This window comes from Aphelocoma coerulescens, chromosome 2, assembly GCF_041296385.1.
Source record: "Aphelocoma coerulescens isolate FSJ_1873_10779 chromosome 2, UR_Acoe_1.0, whole genome shotgun sequence".
In the NCBI taxonomy this organism is placed as follows: domain Eukaryota; kingdom Metazoa; phylum Chordata; class Aves; order Passeriformes; family Corvidae; genus Aphelocoma; species Aphelocoma coerulescens.
Genome location: NC_091015.1, coordinates 105,616,904 through 105,634,571, shown reverse-complemented (window position 1 = coordinate 105,634,571; position 17,668 = coordinate 105,616,904). Strand labels below are relative to the sequence as shown.

Here is a 17,668-nt window from a genome sequence, read left to right as displayed (position 1 = left end):
CTTCTTTAGGAGAAGTTTAGATTGGAGAACTTCCCTCATTCTCCTCACACCAAGGTCTCTTTGAAATTAAAGCTTTCTATGATATTATGAATTCAAGTCCTGGTTACCTTTAAGCATTTGCCCAAGATAGCTCCTTGCTAGGACATCAGCTCTAGCCTATGAAATGAAGCCCTTGTTTTTCAATTGCCTTTTAATGCTTTGGATAGCACAGCAAGTGAAGATACATTTCTTCCCTTCGTTAGTCTCTCCTCCATTTCGCCACTCATCATATAATTCAATTTAACTTTGCTGCAACTGGAGGCAAACACTGACTTCTCGTGTGCATTCTGGAAGGTGCCTAGGCAGCAGGGAGAAGACCATATCTGACAGCATTAAGTGCATGGGGGCAAACACATTTCCCAGCTGTGGAGAAATGCAGCTGAGATGGGAATGCTCAACCAGGGTGACAGGAGTCATTGGAGAAAATCGCTGACTGCAGCTCCTCAAATCCAGCACCTCTTAACTTCTGGCCTGAAGGTGTGAGATTTTCTCCCTCCATCTTGGAGTGGGGAAAGGGAAGATGAAGCTGTGCTGTGTGGTTTTGTTAGAAATACAGAGGGAGGGAGGTGATAGGGCAGGGAGAATGAGGAGCCAGAAAGACAGAAGGGAGATGAAAGCGTGGATGTATGTGGGAATTTGCATAGGGAATGCACAATGTTATGTGTATTTGGGGAAACATCATTGTATGAGCACACATGAAGGAAAGGAGTCAGGTGTGGGGAACAGCAAAAAGCACCAGCAATGAGACCAGTATCAGAGAAAATGGGCTCTCTTCCTTATCTATTCTCACGTATCATAAATTTACAGGGGTAGTTTCACTCTGATTGGGACAAAGCTGACAGCTCGCTGCAAACAAACAGGGACTAGAAATTATAGTGAAAGGGAGATTAGAAACTCTAGAGGCATACAAAAATCAGTCCTGGGACCTGTTTTCGCTTGCTTATGTGTCTCCTTTATTAAGTAGAATTTAATTTGATAGCCTATTAGAAGTACATCTAGAAGGAACTGCTGGATGCCCCTTGCTGAGTGTTTCTATGCTTCTCTCTCACAGCAGGGTGACTTTTGCACTGTACTTACTTTTTGTAAAATAAACAAAGCAAGCTAATTGCAATTCAAGAGCACAGTGTTGCTAAACCCAGGGTTTTCCTGAGAGAGCCTTGAAGCCCAAAGTACCTTAGCTTCCATTGGCTTGTGTTTGTATGTGCTTCCGAGAAAATTTAATCAAGAAAAGAACTGCCCCTCATCTCTGTCCCCATTAATTTAATGCGAGAATCCATCATTTTAACAGAAACTTTATTTGTGCATGGGGAAAGCTTTGCCTTTCATAACAGGGAGATCAGTGAAGGGGAGAAGTTGTCAAAGCCAATGGTGAAGGATGAACTGCTTGCAGAGCTTACATCTGGGCTGATGTTTTTCTTCTATTCAGCGTCTTCCTCCCTTTCCACCCATGGCTAAGGACAAATACGGAGAAACAATTGTGAGGACAGTATAAAGCAAAGTTGCAGCACAGGGAAACATGTAGACTGTACAAGCATTGGCTACAAACGTTCTCAGGTCAGAAATCAAAGGTCTGTGTTATTATTTGAAGGACGCTTTTTGAAATAAACTACTTCAATCCTGTCTCCAATTCTCTTCCTAACCCCACAGGATCCTACTAACACAATTAGCATTCTTACTGATGCATTCAGGTATAGACTAGGCTCTCTCATAATTTGGTTTGTTTTATCTAGGTGTGGGTTGCATTAACCTGGCAGAGTGATGAGGAAGATTTCTGTTCTCTGCTTTGAGCTGGTAAGTGCAGGCAGATTCCTCTGGTTTTGACAAAATTAATTCCTTTAAAGGAAAGAAAGCTAAGCTGTTCTAAAAGGCCACAAGTAAACTAATGATTCCTGTCTGTCAGTCTGATAACTCCATTCTCACACTTCACTATTTTTTCCTACTACACCTGCTTTATATGTTCAAGTGTGGAGCTCTTGGTTTGATCCTGAATTTCTGACTGAAAAAGAATTATTGAACTTCTGCTGTGGTGCTGATGAAAGCATAATCTAAAAGTCCATTGGGCTTTTTTTTTCTGTCACTGTGCTTCAGATTTCCGTCTCTGCTGTCCACTCATACCTTTGCAATTCTGTGGCATAGTGTCATAGGTTAGCAAGCATGACCAAACCACTACACATAGTTATCTCCAATAATGCCCCAGTTTCCTCTTCCCACCAAGTTTAAAGAAACAAACAGTAGAAATATTGCTTCAAGTACAAAGCAGCCACTTCTGTAACTTGCATCCTTTCATCTGGTAAATGTACAGTAAATGAGCTGAAATATTGTTGACTGTTCAGAAGTCATTTGTGAATTCATCTTATCAAGGGAGCTCTCACTTACAGATGGACTGGACAGTGGAAGTTGTGCCACCTCTGGGAACTCCACCTCCGTAAGATGTGGCCTCCTTGGACATCATGCTGGAGGCCTTGGATCCACCAGAGATCCCACTGCTGGTAAAACCTGATGAATGGGTCGTGCCTTTGGCACCTAGAACAGTTATAAAGGAGACGTTACTGACAAAAAAAAAGGAAGGAATTTTCCAGGTCAATTACAAACTACTTAAAACTACTAATTTAAAACTGTGTTTTAAAAAAATTCAAGGCTAGCAAATGTATCAAAAGACAAGGTGACTGCTAATTACTTGACTTGTTCTGTCAGTATGCTGCTTTTTAGCTGCCGCCTTGGGGAAAGGATATTATCAGTGCTGCTGTGGATGCTCCCAGAACACAAAGAACATCTATGGCTCTTGCACAGACTGTTTTTGATAAACAAAATTGGATCGCCAAAATTGTTTCAGCACTATTTGCCTCTGCTGAAACTGCACTTTTCTGTGGAACTGCCTGAAGACTGTGGAACAAACTTCTGTAGAAACCAGGAATTGTTGCACTTTCTGTTCCAGGTGAGGAACATGTTCCTTTCACTTCACTTTCCCTTACACAAGCCTGTAATAGATACCTGTAAAATTCAAGTACCACAAGTTGTGGTAGCCAGTGGCAAATTTATATGTATATCTTCAACTCAGTCTAAATAAGCCCTGAGCAAAACACTCCATTGCAAACTCTTCTTCTCCTGGGAGAGGAGTAAAGCATTAGTGACGACAAATGTTACTGATAATGCTTAATGCATTCCTGGAGGATGCTCAAATATTTTGGTGATGAGCTTGTTATAACATCTTCTGTAAAGTGATACTGAACAATACTCATGTCCCACTGCAGAATCAGCCGCTCCTTCGAGCGTGTTTGTTCTGGGGGGAGGAAGGGTTACAGTCTGAATGAAAAGGTTAAGAAGATGTGTTTGGAGAGATTTCAGTGAGCACCTGCGGAAATGAAATCAGGCCCTTTTAGCTCTCAATCAGGCAAAGAATGTGTGGCAAGCTCTCCTGCTGCAGGGAGCCAAAGCTCACACCTGTCTTGGCAATGTTACAGAGCTAGCATTTTCCACATGGATAAAAGCTCTTTTGGAGTATCTCCTGTCGGCATGGCTAAGGTTTCCTTGAGTCATGCAGACTTCTCTTCACCAAAATGGTGGTTTTCATAAAAGTCCATCGTTAACACAGAGGTTGCAAGAATAAAACTAGGCATAGTTAAATGCTTATTTTGCTTCTGTTTCTTATAAAAATTCTCAGCACACAGATAGAAGTCTTAGAACTGACATCTTCATGCTCTCTGTAGGGCATCTCCACTGAAGAGTTTGCCACTGGTTATGAGTGTACTGAGGTCAGCTGTACCACTGTGATCTGTAACAGAAGGCAGCCGTCTAACATATGACTAGAGTGAGCCACTGGCATCTCCTGCATACCAGGATTTCTGCTGCTAAGGCAGCATGGTGCCTGAGAGCAGCTCTCCTCTCTTCTTTTCACTCTCTGTCCCCCTCCTCTCCCGACTTTCTCTCATATTCTGTCCCTTGGCTGCTACTATCCCTTAAGCTCTTTCCTGCTGAATATTCAATAAACACTGTATTTAGCAACCTAAACTCACTGATCGAATCATACAAAGTAAAAATTAAAAAATGCCTCACAGGAGTCACATGCAGTATGTCTCTGAATGACCCTTCTGTCACTTATTCCCTCACTGTCTAGAGAGTCTCACTCTATGAATAATATTGGCAGCAATGTAAATCACATCTTTAAAAAAAATCCAACTTATTTCCTCTCAGTCAAGCTTAACACATTTTTTGCTATTAAGAGATGCCCTGAATCTGAACCCTGGCCAGCTCACCTGGTCAACCACCCATTTTATGGCTGGAGAAGTCATGTTCATCTCCATCCTTCAGATTTCTACCTGCTGATTATGGAAGTAGTAGACCAGTGGTAGGCCAATATGTCAGAGATGCCCGCCTACAATCAGCCTGCTGGCTGGCATATCTTTGACACATGGGACATGTGGATCTGAGACCCTGAAGGCAGAAAGGGTTTTGGAGCCTCTATCCAAGGTCAGAGAGCTAATTACTGTGCTGCTGGGTAAAGCATGATTGCATGGGGCACTCTGTTCTGTGCAGTCATGCCTGCTCAGAGGATGCCTGCTGAATCAGGTCACACAGGCAGGTCTGGCAGGGAGAATACCTTGTGCACAGATCCCACGGGATCTGGGGTTAAACAAGTGCCACGCTGCTGGGAATCATCCGGTCAGGGACTGCTCCATGCAAGCAGCAAAACAGCAAACATCTGCAGAGTTAGCTCATGTGAAAGGCAGCTATGCCTCATTTTAGTACTTAGGGTCTGTCAAGGATGTGTATACATTCCCTTCATGAATTCGCCTCTTGGACTGCAACTAATTTCTGTCCTCTACAGAGTTTGCATAAGGTTTTAGTTCTCCCTGTATGGATGAATGTGAGTAAAGAGCAAAGGAAATCTGGTAATTTATATTAAATGTAGGTACACAGATCACGTCCTTGTATAAGTGCATCATTGCTCATTGCTTGTTGCTACCATGACTCTTCATATTATTGATGATTCCTGGCAGAATGGAGAGATAGCACAAACTTCAAATAAACACTGTCCAAAATCTCATGAATACCATGTATGTATGTGTTCATTCATGCATAGTCTGTACATACACAGAAAACACCCTCAATAATATCCCACTCACAGCACACAGTTAAACAGAGGAATCTTTTTTCTTCAGTGCAATACAGGTATGTAGAAGAGATTATTTGGCAAGCTTATTTTCAAGGAGAATAAGTTGTCTGATCCTATGCACTGAACCACAAAACCACACACACACACACACACAGAATTGCTCATACCCATTCCCTGGAGAGTAGAAGTGGGGCCTCCAGAAGGCACACCTCCCCCAGAGGATCTCGCTTCGTGGGACATCATTGATGAAGCAAGGGATCCTGCTGCGATCCCAGAAGAAGTGAATCCAGCGTTGCGGACGTTCTGGTCAGACATGGTGCTGTCTGCTGGTGAGAATTCCAGTGAAGCACTCAGGGAATGCTCAATCCATCCTTTTATACACTCTCCAGCTGACAGTGAAGAAATGAAACTGCTGCCAAGATAAAGAAGAATAGAAACTGAAACTTCTCCTCAGCCAGGAAACAAAACTGAACTTTGTCAATAGGCTTTTTTATTGCTGTTGTCATGTTGGAATTTAGGCAAACCAAGTAATTTCCCCTTATGATACTAAAAGAAATTAGTAGAGCATGAGTCATTGTTTGGCACCTGATGTAGCTGAAAGCTTTGCTTCTTCACTCTTTTCCATTGCACCCTATTGTACTGAATTGCACCTGTAGAAGATACTGCCTTGTTTAAAGAATTCGTACAACTCTCAGTAAAGACAAGAGACAAAAATGCAGTAAAGTGGTGGCATGCAGAGACTTCAGATGGGCTGGTTATTGTACCCAGAATTCACCTGTGGTACAACTACCCCTGAAAACACAGAGCTGGAAATCAGAACTCAAAAAACAATGGATGGTTGGAATTAATTTCTATATGGAAGGAACTGTGAGAGGACCTTGTGTAGTATGAGCAGACTGACACAGATGTTTTGTTCTTCCTCACACAAGTCCCACTAAAGCAGAGCCTCTGTCTTTAATGAACAGGCCTTTGCAAATGGCACACATGCCTTTATCACAGCCTTTCTTAGCCAGGAGTTTAAATAAGGCTCATTAAAAATCCATGTACCTGCCTAAGGTAAAGAAGAATATTTGATTAGGTCACACTACCACAGGAATGGCTCTCAAAGAGGAAATATACAGAATAAAACTATAGCGTTTTCACAATAGTGTGATATCTATGTCTTGTACAGGGTGGGTTATAGAACAAAGGATATGAAATCTGTTCCTCTCTTCTTATATGTGCTATTTATCTGAGCAGTGGAATATCTGGCCCATGGATCCCTAAGCAGAAGTGATCTTTTAACTCTTTTCTTTCATTCAAATTTTCTTTAGTTCATATATGTCAGTTTTCTTTAATCCTAATGTCAGTTATTATGTATCTTTAACCCCATAATTTCTCAGGTTCCTCATTTATCATTTTGAATTACTTAATGTTATAAAATACATAAAGTTGAGGCTTAAATGCAGGTAAATTCTATGTAAGAATAGGACAATGAATGCTAGAGGTCTTCTTCAAAGTCACAAAAAACCAAGAAATTTCACTTTCTTTGTACATGCTGCTACAGATCCTTCCTTCAAAAATGGTAAAATGTTTCAGTTCTTTGTTAATACAATTTATTTAATATTCCATACAGCCCATTAGGAAATAATGGTAAAGTCTGACAAAGCCATGGAAAATGAAGGCTTTACAAGCTGCAGAAACTCTATAAGAGGTGATATTTTACTCAGTCCTAAAACTCAAAACACAATGGATACACACAAAAAATAACTAAAAATTTTAACTAAAAATAATTAAAACTAGATATAATAAAAGTTTTATTGCAAGAAAAGTGCCTCAAGGCAATTCAGATCAGTGGAGACACCAGAAAATAAGCAGGAAAAGAAGAAATTACTAGAAGCCTCATAAAAATAGGATGAAGAAACTCAGTGTAATAAGGAAAGGGAAGCCACTGGAAGAATTCAAGGGAAGCCTTGGACTTGCCTTTACCAACTTGCCCAATGATTTGGACTGTTGGTTCAATCTGTCATCTCTGGATCTGCTGTGCTCAGCTCCCTTGGTGGGACAGCACCTTGCTGTGCCCTTGCAACGTGTGACATTGACATCACAGCCTCCAGTTTAGAAAGATGCAGTGTCACTGCTGAAGTGGGATTGGGGACAAGGACACAGTCCTTGAGCCTGCAGCTTCCAGGGGTCCTCTCTCTCCGTTAATTCTTCCAGAAAGAGGTGCTTCTCCTTTCACTCCACAGCTTTGTGTGAGACATTTCCTAAATGGTTCTCTACCTTTACATATATATATTTATATATTTTTGTTTGTTTGTTTGTTTGTTTGTTTGTTTGTTTATGTGTGCTTTATTTTACTGGCATTTGTAGTTAGAAAGGATAACTTCCAAGATGTTAGGCAAGTGTAGTTAAAGTTCAGCTGTGTTTTCAAGGAGACTGCACAGTAGCAGTCAGGTAGTTTTAAGTTTTTGTGGACTGTTTGCCAAAATCCGAGCAGTGATAATTTAAGAGCTAAATGGATGCAACTTTTAGTTAAAGTATGGAAAGAAAAAAAAAAACAAACAACTACTTTCTATTGTACCTGTGAGAATATCTGGGTAAGTTAGTTTCCCTGTACCAGAAACTAAAACTCATAGAGGAGGTGGGTGGTGTGAGCTGACCTGAAAACATCCCGTGGCACTCCTAAGCCTGAGAGAACAGAGAGTCAAAGCCATGAATACCAAGAGTATGACTGCCCTTGTTTTCAGTGTCACTACAGTTTCAGTAGCCTTAGGTGCTGAAGCACTTAAACACAGAACTAACAGTTTAACTCTCTGAGTTTCAACTTCAAATGAAACCCTTCGGTGTCGAAAATCCTCTTTGAAAGGAATTGGAAAGCCAGAGGCTTGGTTGGAAGTAGCTTGAAAATTTGAGTGGTGGGCATTCTTCTCTTCTTAAATTAAAAAGGAAAAAAAAAAAAAGAAAAAAAGGAAAATTGCTAAGCTGAAAACATCAAACAAACCAATGCGATCAGATGTGCAGGCAACTCTTCTATATTTTGCTTGGAAGGACCTTAATCACTTGTGTCTGTGCAAATAAACTGCTGTGTCTCTTTGGCATGTTTTCCTTGCAGTCCCCACTAGCGTGCCACTTAGAAATATTTACCTCATAGTGAAGCTGGGCAGCTGATCAGAGACATTAATCTCCACTTTTAGTAGTCACCTTTTTATTTCAATAACATGTTCATTGAAGTCACTTTTTCATAAACATTTTCCCATAAACCTCTGTTTCAAAAGAGATTATTCAAACAGCTTTTAAACAATTAATCTTTTGAAGGGTCTAATTGAAGGATATAAACCTGTAGAGAATCTGACTGAACCAAAGATCTTCAGCATCCAAGATTATCTATCTGTCACCCTCTGACCTATTTCCTTTACACTACTTTTTAATTTTTGTAGCAATTATAGTGTATATGGATAATACCTATTAGCATATTTATGGTCATTGCTTCATATTTATTGTCTGCACAACTCATTAATCTTCATCCAGTGTGTGAGGCTGACAGCTCAATCTATTTTGCAATCTCTGGGCAGCAGCCATATCCAAAAAGCTTTTGTTTCCCTGTAAATAAACTGTGTTCAGGACCAGAGGACAATGGTACATCATGCAGTGATTGACACAAGCCATGGCTGCTAATCAAAAGTAGATTTTATTACCAGCTGAGTCAAGTGCATTATGGGGCCATTGTTCTAGTGCTGTCAGGGCAAGAGCATACGTAGTCCGTCACCTTCTCAAGATGGGTTGATTGTTCTCCAAGATTAGACAGGGTTGCCTTATTATCCGTCCCAGACAACAAGGCATCTCACCCAAACAGACGCCTTTACAGAAACTGCCTGTACATTGAATTGATTTGAATTGCTAATGCATAATCTGTCCAGCACAGATGTGCAATGAATATTTGGATGTTGTTTTGCATGTCAGTTGAGAAGACTGAATGATGAGGTGATGATCGTTCAGTGATGGGTACTGGACATTTGCCAACAATTGAGTTTGAGCACTTTCCCTGACAGTAATCAGATCAGCTTCCAAAACGTCTTTTCTTCAATTCACTGACAATTTATGTTAGAAGATAATGCAACTCTCTCACAGTTAACACAGTTGGCAGCAATTTGCATTTTTTTCGTATAATTAAATTTTTCATTTCACCCAAGAAGAAATACATACAAGCCGCCTATAACTGATACAGATATTCCAAGATGCTTCCAAAGTAACTCCACTAGAATAAGGGGCCATCTAGATAGGCCAAAAAAGGCAAAACTCTTCACAATACAGGTAGCACTAGTTTTATTAGTTATAAAGCCACATTTGCTGTGAAAAAATAGGTATCTTGCTATCAAGCCATATTAGGTAAAGTCTCCCAAAAAAACAGTTAATGAAATTGCATTTAACATACGACCATCGTCATGCTTAGGGTAGGTCAGCAAACACAATTATCTGATTTAAAAATTTCCAGTGTCTGTGAGGATTGATACAGTGTAAAATAAGAACAGAAAAGAACCCCAAAAGACTGATATTATGATATCAAGGGACTGATACGAGCTCACACAGTGACATCACATGATTCATGTGAATGAAAGATGTCTTTATGTAGCCATAATCACAGAATCACACAGAAATTTAGGTTGCAAGTTCAGCCAGGGAATTATCCTGTTACTTGCTCAGAGACACACTTGGTTGAGTTCTAAGTATCTCCACAGATGGTGATTCCACATCTTCTCTGTGGAACTTGGTCCATTATTTGACTATCACTAAAGTGATTTTTTTTCCTGTATATCTAGTCAGAATTCTGCAAATTATATCTGTTGTTGCCCTTTATCTGTGCACCTCCAAGGAGGTGCTCCATCTTCTTCATATTCCTCCTTATTAAAACCCTACCTTTAGGATATAGGTAGCTAAAAAGCTATTGTTAGCTTACAAAATCAGAGGATTGTAGGGCCGCTTCTCTGATACCTAAGAAATTTACCTTCTAACTTAATTTAGGTATGTGTCTAGTGAATCTCTAGTCATATAATGAATCAATTTTCCTCAGAAATAAATAATAATGCTTCTCAAGAACTTCCGGATCTCTTTTTAGAATATATTAATTATTGCATGGTCTTTATCTGTCTTTCAAAGGTAGAGATGAGTACTCATGAGTGTGTAACAGAGTGAAGAATCACTTCCTTTAACTTGTCAGTCTTTTTACTAGCCAAATTTACTATAGCTAGGGAAAGACTGGGAAGTGATTGACTCAGAAGTTTTACAGACAAGGTCAAAAAGAAGTTTACAGGTAAGTCATATAATATTTTCATATGTCATCCTTTTTTAAGGTTAGGTTATGTGTGTCTCATTTGGATTTTTATAATCATTTTCATCTGCTGAAAGCAAGACACCATCATCTCTGCATTACAGATGAGACAAATCACAAAGTTGCACTGGTGGCTTTTTGGGAGAAGAAAATTCCAGCTTTGGAAGTTTTAATTTTGTGTGCTATTAGAAGGAGAACTACAGACATGTAACATCTATATGCACTGCATACTTATATCAGCTGAAATTCTACGGAATTTCCAGCTAGAAATCCAGAAAAAAAGCCTTTGAATAAGTATCCTGAGAAGATTAGGTTTAGACGTTAAATGGAGTTAGGTGGCAAAAATCTTATTAATGCCCACTTTGCACATCTAAATTCCAGCCTGTTCTCCTCAAAGCTCCCTCTGACAGGATCGTACCCCACAGTGGCACCTCTGCTTTTTACCTTAATATTATGTTGGAGAGCATAGTCACTCTTAATGTTGTAGTTTGTGCCAGGACTTGTGCCATAGTCCAAGCATATGAAATGAGACCCTGCTCAAAACAGACTTTGCAAAAGAGGGAGTAGCTCTGCCTTGCATGCTCAAGCTCAGAGGATTCACCCAGATCAGGACTCAGCCCTTCAAGAGCAGCACCATAGGAACCAGGAGCAGAAGCACCACTCAGACATGGAGTCACGTCCCATTTGTTCTCTGCCTTCAAGGAAGTCTTCATTAGTACATTGGGCTTCCTGCTGACTCTTTAATTTCCTATCCTGACCTGCCACATGCCTTTGACAGACTGAAATGGACATCTAGGCATCATTCTCAAGGCTCTAAGGACAGTGGTACTTGAAAGATGTCATGGAATAGCCAGTGCCAGTGTTCTGAGGGAAGCAATATTTTTATTCCAAAGACATTTAACACAAGCCATTATTCCTGCACTGCAGATCTTTTCCTTAAGCTTAAAAGTCTTGTTTTACAAAGTAAGGAAAGTTACTTCAGCTAACAAATAAATGTCAGCAGCACGGTCTTTGATTTTTTTTAAGCCTGAAAAGAGAGGTAAAGGTTAATTGTTCCCTTATATATTATTCTGCAAAACAAAATGCATACATAAATGACGAAACTGTGTTATCTGCCAAGTTAAAATGCTGTTTGACCTTGAGGCTGCAGTCTTTCCATGCCCAGTTGCACAAACAAAACCTCAGAGTACAGGAATACAGGTTATTCTAGCCTCTGGGAAGGAAAAGAGTCTCAATCAGTTCATACAGCCTTCAAGATGTCTAGACTTGAGGGAAAACTCCAAGTCTTTCTGAAATCTAGGAAGCAGGTTCATGAAGATAATAGATCAAGTACACAAGCCACTAATAAGCTATACCCCTCTCTTAAAGAAATATAAGATGATATGTTTTTCTGGAAGAAATATGTTGAAAACAAAGATAAAATGTGAAGCAATAGAATTCATGGTCGAAGTACTATTATTAACAACACTGAGTTCTCACTGCTCTTCAAATGTAATGACAATTGGTGCCTTAATAAAGCCATTTCAAAACACGCAGTCTGCAAACACTGAGTAAGTGTATATAAGTATGGGCACCTTTCCTAGTTCACGGATCCCACATGGATAAGCACAGTCTGTGCTCCAGGGAAAGTGCTGAGCAGTTCAGAATGGCTCAGGTCCCTCAGGGCAGCTGCTTCCTCAGCCAGGGAACCTGATCCAGCAGATCCTAGGGCAGGCCTGGTGGGTTCAGTCCACACAGAAGCCGCTGCCAGAGGAAGGAGGAGGAAAAGGAGTCTGTGGTGCCTACCATCTATAGTCCGAGCCAGAGGACGGGAGTTCCGTGATGGTATCAGCTATGTGACTTGCCAGATCTCTTCTGATCTCCCAGACTGCAGCTCCTGCATCCAAGAAGTGCACTCCAACTATGTCTGTCTGTGGTCAGCATTGTAGGGTCCAAGGGACCAAAACAAAGTCCTGTTTTCAGAAGTGAAAGGGCAAGACTTGTCAGAAGACAGAAGCTGAGCACAGGGAGCTTAAAATATATGGACTTCTCCTTGCCTGTAAGTTAAAGGGACTACTACTTTCCTGTGTTCAGGAGATTTCTGAGGCCATATGTAGTATGCTACTCAGGCATTATGTTAATAAGCATAGTATAAGCATTTAATATAGATAAAGAGGTTTCTGACACTAATACAAGTAAGTACCTGTGCAAGCATAAGTACTGGAAATGCTTTTATGGGTGCTTTGAAAAGCAATTATTGACAAAATGGTCAATCTCTTACATGGGCAAAAGGCCTGATTTACTTCTCAGTTCCAGCTGCAAGATACATGGATAGGTTTCAGACCATGCTTGAAAGGACTGAGAGGCTTTCTTGGAGGAGCAATGAGTGGCTGCTTCTTTTAGATTCTTCTAGGCCTTAACAGCCTGTTTCAATTAAGAGAAAGCTCTTATTTTATGTTTATTGGAAATTTTTTGCATCTGAAGGATGTTTGGATTTGGCATTAATCTTCTGGTTTGAGAATGGAGGCTACAAATAAATGCAATACAGCATCTGAGGTATGGTGAAGGGTAAAGCAGCATGAATAAGGATGAAGGACAGTGAGAAAACCACACAGTAAAAGCCCTCTCTGGAAAGACCGTGGAGCACATCCTCTTGGCAGCCATACCTAAGCATGTGAAGTATAAGAAAGCAATCAGCACTACTCAACATGGATTTGCCAAGGGCATGTTGTCTGTGGCCTACCTGACTGCTCCCTGTGTCAAAATGCCTGGTATCCTAAGTGCCATGGAAGCTTTTGTAACAGAAAAAAAAATTGTCAAAAAACCCTGTCAAAAAACTGTTCGTAATAAAGTTTGCAACTGTAAACAAAAGAAAAAACTTCCTAATCTCTACAGTATTTAGGGAAACATGTCTGCCCATGGATAAATGCCTTGAAGCAATAGTGCCTTCAGCAATTAAGCAACTTTTCTCATAACAGAGAAGCCTGAAATCTGAACATCACCCATTTATGACAACATGATGCAAGCCTTATGGAAAGATTCATCAAACAGATCTAAATCCCTGTGGCTAGTCCTTAAATGGGAAAGAAAGTGCTTCCCTATTTATAATGCTAAAGCTGCTGGGCAAGACACAGTGAAAGACTTAAATTAAATGTCAAATCATGAGGTACTAACAATAAATAATGAAGAGATTTCTGTTGCTTGTGGTGGCTGCAGATAAGACACTGGAAAAACTATTTACTGCAGGTAAGTTGAACAGTCCTAGATGGATCATTCTGTCCTAGATGGATTTTCTATGTGTTTTGTTACTTGGATGATTGAGCAGACTGGTGTGAGCCTGTGCTGCCCACATCACAGGGCTTTTATGGTTCCCAGCATTTCAAGAGCAATCCTCTCTCATCTCTTCTCCTTACACAATATAGACCCATTTACTGCACTCACTGCCCCGACTTGATTGCATTGTGTGATGATGAGAGGGGCTACAAGGAAATCACCTTGTCGTGTGGTTTATCTCTATCATTCAGGTAGGCATTATTCTGGAAAAAAAACAGGCTGTAGGACCTGATTAGTTGAAAGAGGTCACAGTATCCTCCAGTGCCTTATGTGACTGTGAGGGGGAAAAAGCTGGAAATTTCCCCATTTGCACTTTGACACCATGATCTAGTTATACCTACATCTATCTCTTTCTTACCATTATCTTTCCTTTGTGCCAAGGTCCACGCTTGTTGGTTTGTTCTATTAAGACACTGGTGTGCCATTAGAACATTGAGGCTCCAGAATCTGCACAGAACCCCCAGTCCTGATGATGGAGCATGGAGTAACTCTTTATTCCCCACAGCAGAGTGATATTTAGGAATGTGTCTCTATGGAAAAGCCATGAAAGTTCAGTTTAAATATCAGCAGCTTTTCTACGTAAACGAGAGAATTGGACATGCTTACAGAGTGCCAGTGAAGCTGCTGAGAGTAGTTAGTGCCATTGGAAAAAGCAGAATAAATGTGTAGTATTTGCTGGCTCTTCTTTGGTACAGAGGAATAGGACTTGAAATCTTATTTGTTCCACAAGATTTTGACACTTGTCAGTTCCTGCCATGGTTATGTCACAACTCATGCGAAAGTGAGTTTCATCAGCTTAAATGAGATGTCATCTGAAAGTCTATGGATAACTTTCTGGCTGTAGGCCCACCCCCATCCATTTCTCCTGCTCTTTTCCTCTGTAGGGGTTGAAGTATTCTTTGCAATTAGCAAAGGGAGTCTGTTACTGAAGGAATACAAACAACATTGCAAAGTGGAAAAACCGGTTTTATCCTTCCTGTCCCTGTCCATGAAGACCAGCACCAAGCACAGTAAAATGGCCAATTTGAATGTTTTGGGGAGGTGAGAGTTTCAAATGTGAACTTAGTTACTTTGCTCACCTTGTAAAGGCCTGGAGTGAGCGTGATGTAGCCTGTAATTTTACAGGAACATTGGGAATCAATTGCTTGGCCTTTTATGCATCAGTGTTTAACAGCACAGGTCTAAGGTTCACTTTGAGCCCAGAATCACTATGATGGAGCAAAGATGTAGTGCCCTATGGAAAGGAAACACATGAAACCTACTGTGGGAATCTATCAGACTCAGATCCTGCCTTAGTTTTGTCTGTTTAATGCTCTTAAGTGTTTTTTAACTTGCTGAAACTAGAGCCTTTGTTGTTTGTTTTAATCAACTTTCTATTGCCACTATAAATGATTTTGCTCTTTGCCTGAGTGACAGAATCTGAAATAAAGAGTTCTTAAAGGAGAAAGGTGAAAACTAGATAAATCCTGCAGGCAAGAGAGAGGAGATTTTAATTAAGTTGTAAAAGGAGTTATCTTCCTGACTGTCTATCATCTGCTTATGATCCAGAGGAGTTTCTATTACAGCTGGTGGTGGGGTCAGCAGCTCTGACCCAGGAAGAGGTGACTGGTCCAGGGAGATGGTCCCGAAAGGGATCGCCTTCCCGAGGCCCAGTGTCTTCCTCTCAGCTGCTGGCAGAGGGGCCCTTGCAGAAGCTATCAGCTCTTTAGTGATTAAGCTTGTCAGGCCAAACCAGACCAGAGAGAGACGAGAAGGCCCGTGTGGCTGGTTCCACAGGAAGGTAGCTTTATTGTTGGTCCCCTCCGGCGAAGGGGAAAGCCAGGGACGAGCTCTCTCCCCCACAGAGCCAGGGGGCTTCCTTTTATAGGGATACAGGGAATCAGTAGGGGACCAATGGGTTACAGAGGGTCTGGGACAGACCAATGGGTTACAGAAAGATCTGCATAGTGTCTCTCAAAGGATTGTGGGTCCACCTTTCCTCACCATGACCCAAGAAGTGGTTGCTTTTCCAGGGAGTCCTGCTGGGCGATTGCAAAATCTCTTGTCTCAGCAGAGATCCCTCCAGGGCAAGGGCTGGGCATATCCCACAAGTTTCCATCCAAGCTGCTGTAATATTGCAGTGATTGGGTACTGGTATGTCTCGGTTTGAAAGACAGGTGTCTGCTAAGGAAGGCAGGAGCCTCCCTTGGAGTGGCAGAGATAACCCCTTCCCTCTGAGTTATTATAATTTTGAAATCAAGGGTCTTTAGGCAAAGATGTGGGAAATAGGAATAACAGTTCTTTACTATATATATATAGATATATATATATAACTAGTCAAACAAAACAGCAACAACTATGACAGTAACAGCAAACACAAACCCAGTCCCAGCCCTCTCGGCTGTCAGGCTGCTCCCCCTCGGGTGCAGTTCCGCTCGCAGCCGGCAGGGATCGCTGGCGGCTCCCGGTGAGCAGGGCAGGTGCGATGGCTCCCCCGCGGCTGCAGGGGGCGCTCCGGAGCGAGCTCGGGGAACACGCGGCCGCTCTGATGCCCTGGGATCCCGGGAAAGGATGGAACAAAGGAGCTTCACAAACCGGTGGGCAGCTGGTCCCGGTTCCCGGAAACAGCAGGCTGGACTGGTAGGCTGGAGCGGCAGGCACAAACACAAATCCTGGGTGGCAGAGGAGATGTATCCAAAAGGGGAACCCCCCGGGACTCCAGGCAGGCAGGGTGAGCACGGCTACAGCGTAGCGAAGGCTCGAAGCAGCAGCGGGGCGGGCGGCCACAGCCCAGCCTCCAGCAGGGCAGGGAAAAGCAGCTTTGGGATCCCCGGTGTTGTTCCCAGCAGAAAGGAAAGACGCCGAAAACGGGAACCAGCAGCTCTTCTCTCCGCGGCTTCTCTCTCCAGACGCTGAGAGCGAACTGAACTGCCCGCCAGGTGAGAACAAAAGCCTGGACGGGCCCTTTTGTCTTTCTTAAGTATGGCTATCTCCTCTCAAGTATGGCCATTTATCTCCTAGCAACATGCTATGGGAAAAAATTCCTTTAACAGAAAAAAACTAGGACTAAACTGAAACCCCAACATTATCCACCCCGAATTTTTTTCCATACTAACATGTTACATGAAACTTAACTTTTTAACCATATAAATACAAGCATCACCTAAATTATATACATATGTACATGCTGATACTGATACAAGTACAGAGCCATGGGTAGTTCACCCTAAAACAAGGTCCCCTTCCGGTATGCATCGGGTCTCTCCATCCCTTTGCATCACCCACCAGGTACAACCTGGTCCCTGAGCAAAAACAACCCCACGGATGGGTTTGCCTTTGCTCAAGGCAGACTTTACCCAAACAGTTTTTCCAAGCATACCTCTCATGTGCACCACTGGAACCTTATCCCCATCTGTTGTTTGTAGGGGTTCGGATTGGGCAGGGCCGGCTCGGCTGGTGGAGCCTCGGGTGTTAACTAACCAGGTGGCTTTTGCTAAATGCACCTCCCAGTTTTTGAAACTCCCCCCACCCAGCGCCTTCAAGGTGGTTTTAAGCAGTCCATTACACCGCTCAACCTTCCCAGCTGCTGGTGCATGGTAAGGGATGTGGTACACCCACTCAATGCCATGTTCTCTAGCCCAGGTGTTTATAAGGCTGTTCTTGAAGTGAGTCCCATTGTCAGATTCAATCCTCTCAGGGGTACCATGCCTCCAAAGGACTTGCTTTTCAAGGCCCAGGATGGTGTTCCGGGCAGTAGCGTGAGGCACAGGGTAGGTCTCCAGCCATCCTGTGGTGGCTTCTACCATTGTGAGCACATGGCGCTTGCCTTGGCGGGTTTGAGGCAGTGTGATGTAATCAACCTGCCAGGCCTCCCCATACTTGTATTTGGACCACCGCCCACCATACCACAGGGGCTT

At 42.1% G+C, this 17,668-nt stretch overlaps 1 protein-coding gene across 1 annotated transcript; it reads right to left on the bottom strand.

Moving 5' to 3' along the window:
* Positions 1 to 1,315: 1,315 nt before the first annotated feature.
* On the bottom strand, positions 1,316 to 5,536 carry LOC138105846 (interferon alpha-inducible protein 6-like). The gene is made up of 3 exons (XM_069005920.1): positions 5,320 to 5,536; positions 2,416 to 2,562; positions 1,316 to 1,490 (listed from the first exon to the last, which is right to left on the bottom strand). The coding sequence occupies exons 1-3, from the start codon at positions 5,465 to 5,467 to the stop codon at positions 1,462 to 1,464; spliced, it is 324 nt and encodes a 107-aa protein (XP_068862021.1). The 5' UTR covers positions 5,468 to 5,536; the 3' UTR covers positions 1,316 to 1,461.
* Positions 5,537 to 17,668: the final 12,132 nt, after the last annotated feature.